The 15,506-nt window shown below is 43.8% G+C and overlaps 1 protein-coding gene across 1 annotated transcript in view; it reads left to right on the top strand.

Annotated features, from left to right (window-relative positions):
- The window catches only part of ITIH5 (inter-alpha-trypsin inhibitor heavy chain 5), a 49,587-nt gene that overhangs the window by 21,153 nt on the left and 12,928 nt on the right, over positions 1-15,506 (top strand). The window contains exon 8 of the mRNA XM_054399678.1: positions 226-342. Coding sequence (XP_054255653.1) covers positions 226-342 — 117 coding nt within the window. The remainder of the gene's footprint in view (positions 1-225; positions 343-15,506) is intronic.

The following is a 15,506-nucleotide window of genomic DNA, read 5'->3' as shown; positions in this document are numbered from 1 at the left end:
TTGGAAAGGAGCCCCAATGTCCACCATGGAAGGAGATATGGAGAACTTCAGCAGGTTTCTCTAGTCTGGATAAACAGAGGACCAGGACTGAGAGAGATACCAAGGAGCACTCATATCCTCTAGTGTAGGCACAGACATTGAAAGCGGGATTAGCTATGCCCAACCAAATATCCCATAATGATGTGCGAGCTACCTTTGATTCCTGACTTCATTGCTCTTCCACAGATCCTTAATGGGTATTTCGTGCACTACTTCGCCCCTACAGATCTTCCTCCATTGCCAAAGAATGTTGTATTTGTGCTTGACAGCAGTGCTTCCATGGTGGGAACAAAACTGAAACAGGTGAGGTCCTTGCATTTATTATAGACTGGTTGGCTTTAAGCTGGTAAAGAGCTTGGTTCAGACTTCATCTTACCAGATGGGCTCTTCTGCAAAATGTTTCCTATGTCTGAGGTGAGAGGAGGCTCTGAAGAAATCTCAAGGTGAGATGGTTTACCTGCAAGGAGAAAGTGTCATGTTAGTAGGAATAGGATGGGAACAGAAGTGCAGAGGACTTCGCTGCTCTGTGATGTCCTGGTCAGTGATTTCAAAATTGAGCTAGGATGCAGTTCCTTTCTGGACAGTTTGAAGGGAGGAAGAATAGGAAGAATTCCTTGCAAAGTGCATTCAGCAGGCCATTGTACGCAGCTTAATAGCAGAAAGAGGATGCAGCTACTGTCTTTAAATTACCTTGGCAAACTCCTTAGCAATATATAGCTCAGTGGGTTCTCTGAAAAAAACACTCGGTTTACCCTGTTGAGAATCTTTCAGCACAAATCTCAGACATTTTTTCAGGGCACAGTGGATCCTGAGATAAGTCAACAGGCCAAACTGAAGGGCTCATGCTTAAAACTTGGACAGGCAGTGTTCAGGCTGTTCCCAAAACATTTTTGTTTCTACAGTTCTCTGAGCTGGACAGATAGAAACTATCTCCAGTTCAGGAATCAAGTAGTTGGCTTGGAAGGGCACTGTACCTGGGGCAATATGCTCTTTCTCTCAGCACAGTGTTACTAGTCTAAACTAGGAGCAGAGATGAATTAAGACTTCAGTTCTGTTCTGAATGATTTGGCAGATACATCTCAGGTCTGCACTCATACTGGAGAGGTAAGTCCCATTTCCATCTTGTGCAGAAAAGGAGAAAAGTTCTGGTAAGGTTAGTATTGTTTCCTTTGAGTTGAAGACTTGCCCCACAGACTTGTGAAGTCAGTTGTCTTCTCTCTATTGAATGGCTATATCTTTACCTTCTACTTTCATACCATGGCTGAACCTTCCACTTAGGTTGACCCTTCCACTTAGGATCAACTTAGGTTGACCCCAGTGTGGGGTAGTTTCAGCTCTTGTGGATGTTGTAATGTTGTAGCTCTACTGGAATGACTGAAGACCAATGGCTTGGATTTGTATCTTGGCCAGTTAAAGAGCTCTCCTTAGCACATTCAGGATGCTTGGTGGTATTTCTGGAAACTGTGGTTATTGGAGAGCATTTTGTTTTTCCCTTGGCCACCCACACTGACCCAAATGTCCTTGAAAACACATTGTCATGGTCTTTCTCTGACAGTTGGGGGCATATCTACCTTTCTCTCTCTGCTAAAAACTTTACAATCTGGTTTCATTGGTGATCATAAATCTTAATTTAGAAACTATGTCCCCTATTAAATCAAATTATTTCCACTGTGAGCTAAAATGAAGTATGACTTAAGGTTCCTAATTATCTTCCCCAGTGATAGAAGTAGCAGACAGAGACTTAACAAACATACCTAGTGGTGTGCTGAACAAGGTCTTGAATGAAGATGCCTTTTTATCTTTACAAATTCTTGTGGGCAGAGCCTGGATCTCAGATTTCTGTTATCCTTCTGCTGAGAAAATGCCTGCCTTGCCTCACCAAATACTCAGATACTGGACAAACAAACCCAGTCCTGCATGCTGAAAGCAGACAGCCAGCAATACAGGGCTGAACCAGGGAGATTAAGACTCAGAAGGGCTTTGGTTCTAGTGTGAATGGCACAAGTAGCTCCTTGGGTCAGCAGATTAACCTTGTACTGTGAGGCTTTTATTCTCCTGAGCATATTAGTGTTTCTCTTTCATACACTTGCTAGAAACAACATGACCAGAGATTAACCCTTGTAGGTCTACTTCATAGCCTACTTGTTTCCTCCTGCAAAACACACATAAATCTGAGGCTAATTTGCTACAAAGATGTGCCTCTTGAGCCCAAAGTGACACAAGTGTTTAGTCAGAACCTTTGTCAAAGGTAAACCTACTTTTTTGCTCTGTTATCTACTTCCTTTGGGAGATTATTCCAGTTAGACATTGGAATAATCTCCCAAGGGAAATAGTGGATTCCTGTACATTGGACAGTATTAAGACTCATCTTGACAGGGTGCTGGGCCATCTCATTTAAATTATACTACTACCTAGAAAGGTTGGACCAGATGATCCTTGAGGTACCTTCCAACCTGGCATTCTATGATTCTGTGAGCTACTAATTTTTTGGAGAATCATTGGTATGATATGGAGGAGTACTATGTGCAGGAAATACTGATCTTTCTTTGCTTTCAACTACTTCAGAATATAGAGCTTCATGGATTGATAACCTAAATCATAAAAAAAATTCACACATCTTACTCAAGGAAAGACTTAAATCTAGGACTGGCTGCAGAATATGGATTTTTTGGTACACTAAGAAAGTATGATCAGTTACAGCCATGACCTATAGGAAACCCTCAGTGCCCTTTTTACCCAATTGTTTTTGTAATTAAGATGTTTGTTAAATTACAAATACGTCCTCTGGTGGCAGGATACATCTGAGCAGAGGAAATTGTTCTCTTTTTCCCTGGACTTTTGCAGCTGTGGTGACCTATGGTGGTGGGTGGAGGGCTAGGAATTCCCAAGGGACTGCCTTTCCTCATTTCTTTCCACTGAGTCACATGCAAGATCAGCTAAAAATATGGTCAGCACTTGTAAAGAGAGCTCTTGCAGGTCAGTTGTGGTAACTATGACAAAGGACAGTTTTAAGGGTTGTATAAGCAAGGATGAGAGACATCAGCTGTGCACCCTTTTCTAGAGTAACTCAAGGAAATTTTGTACTCTTCTATTAACTGCTTTGATGATGTTAATGGCAAAATGACTCAAGGTCAGGTTTTCATGTATCCTTCAGTTCCCACAATCTAATTGTGAGTCATTTCTTCCTTTCCTCTCCCAAGGTTTTCTTGTTCCTACATGAATTTCTGTCTTTTTGTACCACCCCTTTCTTCCTAAATATCTTTAAAACAACAAGATGTCCAGACCCAGTTGCAAACATATAAAGTGAGACCAATTGATCAGCTTCATTTAAATCATTAAGACCCTTGAGACATTCCCTTCACTTCAAAGAGACATACATGACCTTTGTGGAGAAGACTGACTACTGTGCATATTCCTCCTGCAGTTTCCATAGCCTCTGGGCTCTAGTAATATCTAGCAGATTCAACTGTGTTACAGCAGTCCACCTCCACTGTACCACTCACCTTCTAGCACTGTCAGGGAAAGAAAGGGTCAGGAACAGAAAAAATGAGCATCATCATCAAAAATTTTTCCATGTGTTCAAGACTGAGCAGGTCATTACTGCTATCCCACTGGCAATGAAAATACTGTTTTTGCCTTCATGAACTTTGTTCCTTCATTTGCAAAGAGGCAGTAAGCTCTGTGTGGAAAAGCTGCCTTTACCAGGAGCCTGGAGAACAGGTTATATATGCAAGGTTTACTGGGAATCAAAATGATTTGCCCTTTGAGCTGTCTGACCTGATTTATATGGTACCTTTGGCCAGGTAGAGGGGTTCAAGCAGATTAAATCAGTATAACTAGGAGAAGGAAGGGTCATTTATAGGCTCACCACCTTGTGATTGGCATGATTATCCCCAGCTTCACTAAACATACTGAAAAATTACCTGTATCAACCTGCAACCCTGTGTTATAAAAAAAGCACGTTCCAACCTATGAATGTGTCCACAAGAGGATGGATTTGCAGATATTTTGCAGAAATGTGGTGAAATCTAGTTGTTTCAACCACAGATTCATTTCATATTACCTCTCCCACAGGCAATAAATGCCCACACACTGAGTTAAACAGTTGGCCACACCACAAGCCTGGCAACTTGTCAATGGTAGTGTGCCAGCCTGTAATTTTCTTTGAGGTTAATTGCATTAGGAGGAACTCAGCTGAAGCTGAGACCTGCTGCATATTTGCAAGCACTTTATTTGCCTGCATCCATCAAGGGACACTATTGGTACCTCTTGATCTGTGACCCAAACTGTCTGAGTTCTTCTGAGGGCCTGAGTGCCTTCTGTACACATTGAATCATAGAATAGTTTAGGTTGGAAGAGCCTCAGTACACAGGCTCCCTCTGAGTAGTTTCAAGGTGGTGAGAGAGCAAACATACACCTGAACACTGAATGTTCTCATTCCAAACTCCACTGGCTTCTGCTGGTTGCTGCAGAGCTGCCTGTGGGCTTGTTGACCACTAGTCTAAATAATGGCTGCCCCCCCAGGAGAGCTACCTTAAATCACTGGGGGACTTTGGGAAAATTACAGCTTTAATGAGTTTAAAGCCACTGTGGAGAAGAAAGAATTGTCAGTTTTCCCATTTCTGCTGGAAAACAACAGCCTGAGTGAAGGAAGAACCAGCTTCAGGCAGCTGCCTCCTACTTGGGAACATACAAGAACAATGTCATCTCAGTCCTCTCTGTAGATGTGAATATGGAATATAAAAACTACTGCAGTAAATAAGACATCAGATCCATACAAACTTTAACTGTCCATCTTCCAAGAAAGACGCAAGTACTCATAATGCAGCAAAATAATCTGCCTTCCCCAAACCCTAAAACTTACACATAATGAAAAGGCCGTACAAAGAAACAAGTAACCTTCAGAGTAAGATATCTTCAGCTCCTCAGGACAGGGAGCATCTGCTTCTGGTCTCAGAACTGACAACCAACATGTCCTTAGTTGATTCACTTCATGGTGAGGAAGTGGAAGTAGAGAAAACACTTCCCAATAGAAATGGGAGGTTCTTTAATTGGATTTAGAGTAAATAGGATGCAGAGGCAAGTGCAGAGTTTGGCTTGGAAATGCTGTTGAGGCTTGAACTGAAACCCTACAAAGATACTGAAAGTTCTCCCCAGGGTTTCAATTGGTCCGTTGTTGAGTTCATCAAAGGATGAACTGAAAATGGGTGCTACTGAAGGGGGGGACACAGCACACTGATCACCAGATAAGTGCATAGTGAAAAGGAAGGGGATAAATTAAGCTTGGAAAGCCAGAACATGGGTCAGAGTCATTCAGATTTATGACTATGCATAGCTGTGACAGAGCTAAAGACAACTACTAGTCTAGCTCTTGGTGTGAGACTCAGACTGGGACTGAGAGCCCAACAGGTTACCCAATTTAGGCTAGAGCTTAAATTGGTTTAAATGGGCAGAAGTGTGGGTGGAGGCCCCAGGCAGAGCTGGTAAGAGCCATTAAAGCCTATTAGTAGGTTCAAGACCTTGGCACACATATAGCAAGTCTGTGAAGCTATAGATCTGGGTTCCTTTAATAGTCCTTTCCAAGCTCAAATGTTGTATTTCTGGAGCAATATAAGGAAGCTAGACCCGGGTTCTGTCCATCTTTTAATCATGGATCCGTCATGTGAACTTAGGTAGGTTGTTTGTCTGTACTTGTCTCTTTGTAGAGTCTTGTCTGTTTAGCTGGCAAGCCCATGGCTGTGCTTATGACTGTACAGGATCCCCCAAGACTAAAAGACACTTCATCTTTGCTAAGACTTAAGCTATTAGTCTAATACTGCTTACAACAACTCTCCTATTTCCAAGTAAATATTACTTCACCCTGATATGGGATGGGTACTATACATGGTTCAACTGGGACAGTCTGCTTCTAACTGTGAAGAGCAGCTGAAGCTCAGAAGTGTTTGTGAGGTCTTGCATGAGCCTGCTGTAGTGAGGTTTTCCATGATATATTACTGTGTGAAGTTATGAAACTGTTCACAGGCAGTTCTGGCTCAGACATCCTCATGATGTCATTTGAGGACCCTTAGGAATGAGGGATGTGATACTACCTGTTTCATGAGCTGAGAGATTTTGCTTGGATAGTTACCCTGATGTAGCAGCCTCACCTTCTCTAAAACATCTGTTTTCTTCTCTGCAGAGTTTTGGGCAAAGACTTGGCCTGTGCTCATGTCTGAGGCAGTGGCTTGGAATGGAAACAGGCAAGAGGAAGAGCTGCAGGCAGGGATGTGCAGGATGGAGTGGGGATCCTGGAGCTGGAAATGCTGGGGAGATTTGGAAATATGGAAAATAGGAAGGGGACCAGGTGTTGGAGGGCTGTGAGAGCCTTGTGGCAGGCTCTCAGGTGAGAAAAGAGACAAGTTTGCTTTTAAAAATAATTTAGTGCTCTTGTATTGCTTAACACCCTGAGCAAAAGTGCTGGGTCTTTGCAACCCTCATCACCATCCATCACTCACTGGAGATGAAAACAGTGAATTCATGTCTAAAAGTAAGAGGTATTGAAGTTCAAGGGAAAAGGTCCAGGGCTATGAGAGGAGGTGGCTACAGAATCACAGCTTCTGTGGAGAGATAACAGATGCTTTGTGGAAATACAGAGTTCCTTTTTGTGGAGTAATGACACCTCCTCCTTGAGTAGGAATGGTACAATCTCCCTTTGGTGAAAGAGCACAGATCTTCTCCCCATGGAGAGCAAACATCTCTCCATGGAAGAGCAACACATTTCTCTTAGCAGGTTACATAGGCAGATAGGATGTTGTGAGAAGAGTCTAGAAAGCTTCGAAACTGTCAGGCTTTTGCCAGCTGAGGCACACTGTGAGTGGGTACATGATGAAGAGTGGAGGATAAGCAACATAAAAGAATAATGACCTGTATCTCAGCTATGCTGCACAGCATAGCAGCTAATGGTTGCTGAAATCCAGGGGATGTGTTGTGGACAGCCTCTTGGGCATGTCAGCTCTTCCCAGCACTGTGCCAGCAGTTGATCTGTGTCACAGAGAATGAAAGTCCTGACTTGTTTGAACAGTTTTCATGCGCTGGAACTAGCTCCATCTTCTGAGGATGGCCAGAGGGAGAGATGTCAAACTCTACAGTGAGGACATGGGGAGCATTTTCCCCTTGTTGTTGACCATTTTGCTTTAGGCTCCATGGAAATTGCTTCTCATGCTGACAGGGTGGGTGTCTGAGTGTTTGACTGGCATATTATAGGATGTGATGCCACTTAAAATGAGCTAAACACCAGACAAGAATGTGGCCTTCATGCACTGCTGTGCCAATCTGGCTGTCTGCCCAGTTAGCCCCATTGTATCCAGTGTGATTATTTCAGCATGGCACTATGAGGCAGGCTTTACACTTTGACTTATTGTACAGAAATGTTTTCTTCTCCAGATCTAATCCATAGGGCACTGCTGATAAATGCTCAGAGCAATGACGCTTGGTGCTGATAAGAGTTTGCCTCCTTAAATCTTTATCTGGCATTTATTTATATCTTCAACACTGCAATGAGATTGCAAAGGCTGAGCATCTACCCTGACCTCTGGGAATGTGAAACTCCATGAAACTCCAGTTCCTGAGGCACCAGATAATCTTGCAGTTTTTTGTGAATTTATCCACACCATGCTGTTGGATGTTAGAGAAGTGAGTTACACCAACTAATGGTTAAATTTGTCCACATCCGTGAAGACAATTTTATTTTCCACTGAGCAGAAATCCAGTGCTTAAATGCCCTGGACTAGTGTGGAGCTAAGTGATTTATTCCATGTCAAGTGGAAAATCTCTTTCATAAGAGGCAATGAAAACAGTTGCTCTAAATGTTGAAGCATTTCTTTTGCAGATGGAGAAACTACAAAGCAACTTTTCCTCAGGCCATGCAGGGAATCAGCAATGTTCAAGTTACTAGCAAGGGATCTGTGGTGTTCAGGCATGAGAGACTGGACCTTAGATTGGAGACAGACTTTCATTGTCCAGAGCTCTACAACCAAACTCTCTCCAGTGTAAAACAAAATGCTTGTTGTCCGGAATTGTGAAGTTTTCCTTGGTTACATGATCAGGGTCTACCAGGGGAAAGAACAAAGATACATTGACAGGGAAAGAGTTAGCTGCAGTCCCTGAACTGCATGATGCTCCCTGTAGAGGAAAAAAGGGAAGATTGTCCTCCCCAGAAGGGGAATGGAAGAAGGAAAAAGAAAAAAAAAAAAAAACCACCCAAGAATGAACTTCTGGGTTAACCCCCTTTTTTGATACAAAAGTTCCTGTTGCTGGCATGTGGTCTGCATTATGTAGGCAGAAAGGAAACTGGGACACAGAGGAAAGCAGAATTTGTAAGATGCTTCAGACCTCAACAGGAATGACACTGCCCAAACCTTTGCTCTTTCTGTGCCTCAGCTTCTCCCTATAATGTGCCAGTGGTGCTCACACTGCCTTTTCCATGGCTGCTGGATTCCAAACCAAGCCTATGACAGCACTTCATCTGATCCTGACTTAAGCACTTAGGGTGTGACTTTGATGCCAGCCTTCCCTTAAGTGTTAATCCCTCTGACAGACTATGGGCAGACTTAATCAGACATGGCTGTTGTAGGTTGGAAAACTCACCTCTGGGCCTTTTTATTAGCTTCCTGTGCAAGTTGGGAAAGGGAAAGATATGAACCAAAGCATAGAGGATACTGAGGGAGAGAGAAGAGCTCCTTGACTTTGTTTTTTTAATTTTTTTTTAGGGGGTGGTGTGGTGTGTGTGTCTGTTGTTTTTTGGTATTTTGTTTGGGGTTTTTTTTTGTTGTGTTCTGTTTTTTCCCTGTGCTTCCTTCCAGTGTTTTGTTTTGTTTGGGTTTTTTTTGTTGTGATCTGTTTTTTCCCTGTGCTTCCTTCCAGTGTTTTGCCAAACAACATATTTACTTGTACTCCTCACTGTAGGAGATCCAGTTTCTGAGGCCTTCTCTGCACTGTTTCTCAGACAGTTACTGAACAGAGCTATGGGTTCCTAATTCCCTTTGAGCTTATACTTAGTGCCTTCAGCTCCTTTCTTGTCAAATATGGTTTCTCACATGGGATCTGGAAAGACAAAGTAAAGGTTGCTAGAAGTTGTGGCATCTTTCAGCATGTGGTTGCGTGTAGTCCCATGTCTACTGTCTGCAGGGACTGTCCTTGTGCATCCCTTTCAGCTGATGGGTACTGCCTTCCAAAGGCTTTGGTTGTGAATGCTTTCCTCTCTGCTAGCCATGCTCTTTAGACTGACTGATCTCAAGCCCACGCTGTTCTCTGGTGCTGGCTGAAGCTGGAAAGGGACTGTGTCACTGGTGTCCCTGTCTCGCTGCCCAGCTGTTGCGAGGGCAGATGGCAGCTGTGTTTGGGTGCAGCCAAGGACTGCCAAATGACCTCAGAGCACTGGTGGGGTGGGTGCTGGGAGAGCTCTCTGCTTCTGCAGCGACCTGCTGTCCATGTAGAAATGCATTCAGCATGAACTGAGAGGGTTTTTTTACAGTCTGGCATGCAGCTTGCACAGAGGACGTGGGCCTAGGATGGAGCACTTACAAGTGCTCCTGGGCAATGGAAAGTGTGAATATGTGGGTTTGGGACGTGCATTATAATGAAGTGCTTGAATTCGTCTGTTACTTCATAGTAGGGCCAATGTTTGGCAATGCCACATCATCTAACAACCACACATTGTCTCCCTTTGAACTGCACAGTTTTCAGGGTAGCCAGGCTTTGCTCTCACCCTGCTCCTCAAACAACCAAGAGACTGTGGGAGAAATGTCATTAGGACTCAAAATCCTCCTAATAGGTACCCAGATGGTCTGACATCATCCCAGATGTCTCTGAGGCAACTCTTTGACCCAAGAAAAGGCTGAAGCCTTTCAGCTTTCCCCTGGGAGTATCTTTTCCCATGCTTTGCTCCACCAGTGTTTAAGCAAAGTGAGGTCTGTCAGAGCTAAACCCAAGGGCCAAGTACAGAGGTGAAAATTCCCAGGCAAAGTGCAGTAGAGCTGAGGAAGCTCCTGTTGCTTGGGATCACACAGCCCAAAATCATCTCAGCTGTGATGTACGGCCCTTAGCAAGCAAGAACTAGAAAAGCAGCAGTTATGTTGCATGTCCAGGTGTTGGTATGGAGAAGCCAGTGAAGAGCAGAGTGGTACCTGGGAACTCTGAACTTGTAAACTTCAGAAGACTCTGCAGATTGATCATTCAGACAGTGCAAGCAAATCTCAGTTTCCCATCATTTCTGAAGTATAGATAAAAACTGTGACAGTTTCATGACAGCCATGGTCATCCAACTTGTCCTTAGCTGTAGACCACGACCCTCCTGCTCCAGACTTGGGGAGTAGCATTTTGTAACCCTGGAGGAGGCTGTTTGAAGCCCCAGGTTGCAGCTGTGCTGACAGCTCATTCCCCAGTGCAACTTCTGGACTCAAATGCGCTGGAGTGGCAATTTGGTCTCCACGTTTCAGTTTAATTTCATCCCTGTCAATATGGGGGAAATAGAGGAATCTTCCTCCAGTGGGTTATTATCTTTTAAATCATGATGTAAAATTTGCCTCTGATAGCTACCAACTATCCCAGCATGCAGAAATGGATTTCACCTTTCCCCACCCCCCTAGATATTCTGTATTACTATTTTCTGATATCCTCTCCTTTAATCCCTGCTCCACCCTCCACATAAAAATACGTCTACCTAGGCAAGCACGCTGGGAGAAGTGTTACACCTTACAGCACCTGGGTGATGGACCCTTAAACTGGTTTTCCTCAGCGTGAGCAGGTTAGATTTGTGCCCAGCTTATCCACAAAGCAAACCAGTGTTATATGCACAGTTGTGGAGGAATGATCTTGGCACTCACAAGGGAAGAAATGGTTAATATTCTGTCTCACAGAGAGTGCCTTTGGCATGAGTTTCCATGCAATGAGTCACTCGGGCCAGGCAGGAGTGGAAGTGCAAAGACCCCATCTTCATCAGCAGAGCAGCTAGGGAATCCTTAGCTCTTGGCTCCTCTAAGCAAGGAGAAATTCCAGCTGTGGCCTTACAAGGCTAGAATGAGAAGCCTCCTGCCCTGTTTTATCTGAAGCTCCTGCTAGGCACCCTCTGAACGAAGAGCTCTGCAGATCCTTATGTGGGGTCTGGTGGAGACTGGAGGATAAGTCTGGGCACCCATAGCTCTGTTCATAGATGCATTCCTAAGGATTTCAGGCAGTGCACTTTTACCAAGATATGCTTCTTACTTAAAGTCACTTTTGCTTGCCAGCTCCTGAATCATATCCAGCCCTCCAAAGGCAAGTCACATCTCTCTTATAGCCTGTTTATGAGTGGGGAACATTGGTAGCAAAGCATATGTTGCTCCCTTGTGAGGACTGCAGTGTTTAGGATAAACCTGGAGGTTCTTAAAGGGTGGGAGAAGAGACAGAAAACTGTTCAGATGAGCCAGGCAATACAGAACACTCAGGGAAAGGTGGAGAGCCAGTTCAGCTCCTTTTGGCTTCAGTAAGCACTATAATGTTCAGGACTGGGCAGGATAAGATCTTGAGGTGAGTCCCACCTTCTCTATGGTGGAGCTACTCAGCCTTTTGAAGGCAATACTGGGAGACAGTCACTTCCACTGGGAGACAACTACTTGGTCCATGGTAAAATCTATCCAAAACAGATGGGATGGATTACTCTCTGGAGGTGTCTTCCCCTGGCTAGAGAGGGATTAGATGCAATGCCCAACTTTTTGATGACTGAGTTGGGAAAGCTGAATCCCACCCTTCATTTTTGCTGGGGATGAGGTAAAAGCTACAGAAGAATGAACCATATGGCCTCCTTATATTTGCTTTGGAGCAAGCCCATGTGCACACAAGAATACTTGTACATGTGTTTGTGTGTATGTATATATTACATAAATTAACAGGGGGTTTTATTGAATTTGCAGAGGCAAGCACATGATAGAGATGCCAGAACCCAGGCTGTCTGTGCATGTTCATTAAATTATGACAGAACATTTTCCTGGGGAAAAAAATTACTTCACTCTGACAAAAATAAGACAAAAAGGAAGGAGTGGATGAAAAAAGGGGAGTGAGAGTGTTTGGTGTGGGAAAGTGTGGTGTTTTCTAGGAAAGTCTGCTTCAGTTTCCTCCTGACTCCTTTTGCAATTGTAACTTGGATGCTGTGTACATCAAACTGCACTGCTGCTCTGCATTGTTTCACCTTTTCTTTTGGTTAAACACAGGCAAGAATGTCAAAAAGAATTTCTGAGCACAGGGGAGATGAGATACAATCTCTCTGTAAGAGGGCCAGAGCAAGATTATTTTTCCTCTTGCCTTGTTCTCAGAACCAACAGAGCTGTTTGGGCCAAATAATTCCTTTGAGTAAAGTGCAGTTTGACAGAATTGCAAAACCAAACCAAACCAACCAACCAAACTCAAACCAAAACAAAAAAAGACAACTGAAAAGAGGGGTTTTGTAATGGAAAAGGTCAAGAGATCTTAATTAGAATCAGAGCTATAATATGGATGATGAAATTTGGGGAGTTTTCCTCCAAAGCATTCCTTCTAGGCACCTCTGTTTTCCTTCCTTGCCTACCCTGTGGTAAATGTGACCTGCAGAGACCTGTTGTTGTTTCTTGCTGTAATATCCTGCTCCAAATTTACTTCAGCAAAGGTTGGCATGAAGGCCTGATCATGATCACATAAGACAGAATATTCTCTGGTTTTGTTTTCTGCTTACTTTGATACCATTTTTGAGGGACAAGTGCCTGAGCCACTCCTTATGATGTAATAAAACCAAGAGTCCTTTTCTCCACCATATGATCGCTGGTTTGGCATTCTATACATGCATGAGAGATGGTTTGGCCTACTGGAATTACAGCTGGAAACTCCAGGTTTTTTGAGGCTCTCCATTTGTGGCACAGACATCATTACTAAAGCAGTCTGTACCTTGATTTGCAGTTCTGTACAATGGGACTGTCCATGTTTGAGCATCTCTCTGGAGGGCGATGTCACATATCATCTGATACACTTTTACTATTGTAAAAGAGGAGATAAGAGAGCATGAAACCCTCTCTTTCAGATAACTGTTATTTAGCTCATCTTTGCAAGTTCTTTATGGACTGTGAGACTGGGGAGACAGCCTTTGTGCTTGGGGCTGGCGTTCATCTTTCTGGAGGTTTATTTGTGTATGTCATGATGTAAACCTAGTGAGATTCTTCCCTTCTCTTTCAAAAAGCCTCTTCCAAGCCCTTTTGTTTTAGTATTCTTGCCTATGAAACACTTACCAAATGCATGATGGTGAGATGTGGAGCAATGTTCCAGCTAAGCAAATGGAGAGATGAATCCTGTGATCCCTACAGAGGACAGACACAGGCAGGGAGGGATTCCAGACCTGGCTCCAAAATGCGTGAAGCTATGGGAAATATTCCCCTTAACTTCAGATGGATTGGAAGCCAAGCCAAGCCACGAGCTGGGAGGATTACAGATTCCATTGTGGTGGGTAATTTGTTTGCAGTTGCATCATTGCACCATCAGCTTCGATGGAGAATCCAGAGGGATATTGATGACACAGCTCGTTCAGTCCTTTGAGCTCTTTTCTAAACTGCCTTTACATAGAAAGATGAGGCCTAGAAATATGTGCTTTCTAACACTGTTGATTACCTTTCCTATCTTGTCTGGTCAAGCCCTTCACATATATCCCTGACAGGCATGAGAGAAAGCTTTAAATGTTGATGAGTCCACCATATTTCCTGCAAAGCTTTCCTTGGAATTTGAAGGGCTTAAGGGTGGCCAAGAAGGGGAAAAGCTAAAAAGTTGCTGATCCCTTTACTTGCAGATATTACTTCATACTCCTCCCATGTGTTTTGCAACGAAATATAGGCTACATTTGTATGGACAGAGGCTGCTTTGGAGTATCTTCTCTCAGCTGATCTAAGATAAAGTTTGTCTCCATGTGAACACAGCTGCATGGCTGTTGAATCAAAGTTGGTCACACTAGGGAGAACTGGACACATCTGCACTCCTTCTTTTGGCTTATCTTCAGTGGTCTCTTTCCCATTACTCAGGAATCTTACTGTCTCTTGCTATGAACTTGTCTTGATACCAACTTTCTTCACTCTGGTTCCTCATCTTTACAATGGATGACAAACAACAGAGCAATATAATGTTGGCATGTTGCTGGAAAAAAAACTTGCCTGGGCAGAACTGACAAGCAGGAAGACACTGCAATTACTAATCAGAGCTTCTTTTTATATCTTATATATTTGAACATATTAGCTTAAACATTTCTGGATTGGTGGAACTATTCATTGGATTCTGTATATACCAGTAAGTGTCCTGCACAAGCTTGACCTGGATAAGGTGAAGAAGTGACCCTGTGTGAACCTCACGAGGTTCAACAAGGCCAAGTGCAAGATCCTGCACCTGAATAGAGGCAATCTTCAGTATCAATACAGGCTGGGGTACGATGTGATTTAGAACAGCCTGGTGGAGAAGGACTTGGGGATACTGGTAGATGAAAAGCTGGACATGAGCTCTCAAGAAAGCCAATCACATCCTGGGCTGCATCAAAAGAATGACCAGCAGATTGAGACAGGTGATTCTGCTGCCCTGCCCTGGTGAGACCACACCTGGTATACTACAGCTAGCTGTGGAGTCCTCAGCACAAGAAGAACATGAACCTTTTGGAGCAGGTCCAGAGGAGGCCACAAAAATTATGACAGGGCTGGAATCCCTCTGCTGTGAGGACAGGCTGAGGAAGTTGGGCTTGTTCAGTCCGGAGAAGAGAAGGCTCCAGGGAGACCTTCTTGTCACCATAAGAAAGATGGGGACAGTCTTTTTCACAGGGCCTGTTGTGACAGGACAAGAGGCGATGATTTGAAACAACGAAGTGAGATTCATCTTACATCTAAGGAAAAAATATTTTACAGTGAAGGTGGTCAAACACTGCCCCAGGTTGACCAGAGAGGTGGTAGGAGACCCATATCTGGAAACATTCAAGGTGAGATTGGATGAGGCTCTGAGCAACCTGATCTAGTTGAAGATGTCCCTGCTGACTGCAGGTGGGTTGCAGGTATGTCTCTCCACTAGACTTGGTTGCCCAAGGCCTCACCCAATTTGTCCTTAAACACCTTATATCGGTGTGAGCTGAAATTCCCCCCCCACCGACAATAACCAGGCTAGCCCAGTCTGGAAGCAAATGAAGGCTGTATTTACAAGCAGAGAAATGCAATGAATATGTACAAATATACAAAATTCACAACATTTACAAATATATACAATCAACAGAAAAGCACAACCAATCTCCCTTTGCTCCCCCCAAAAGGGGACCCTTCCCAAAGGGGCCTCCCTCTCCCAGGAGCTTCCCCCCCCAGACCCCTCTTGGACAGAGAGCAGAGTTAGTTAGAGCAGAAAGTTGTTAACTTAGCTGCCAAGGTCAGTGTGTTATCTTCAGCCAGAAGAGAAGAAGAAGAAAACAGCAGCCA

The sequence above is a fragment of the Indicator indicator genome, chromosome 3, assembly GCF_027791375.1.
Source record: "Indicator indicator isolate 239-I01 chromosome 3, UM_Iind_1.1, whole genome shotgun sequence".
NCBI lineage: Eukaryota > Metazoa > Chordata > Aves > Piciformes > Indicatoridae > Indicator > Indicator indicator.
The sequence above is the reverse complement of the archived record's forward strand: the minus strand, read 5'-3'. Positions and strand labels throughout refer to the sequence as shown.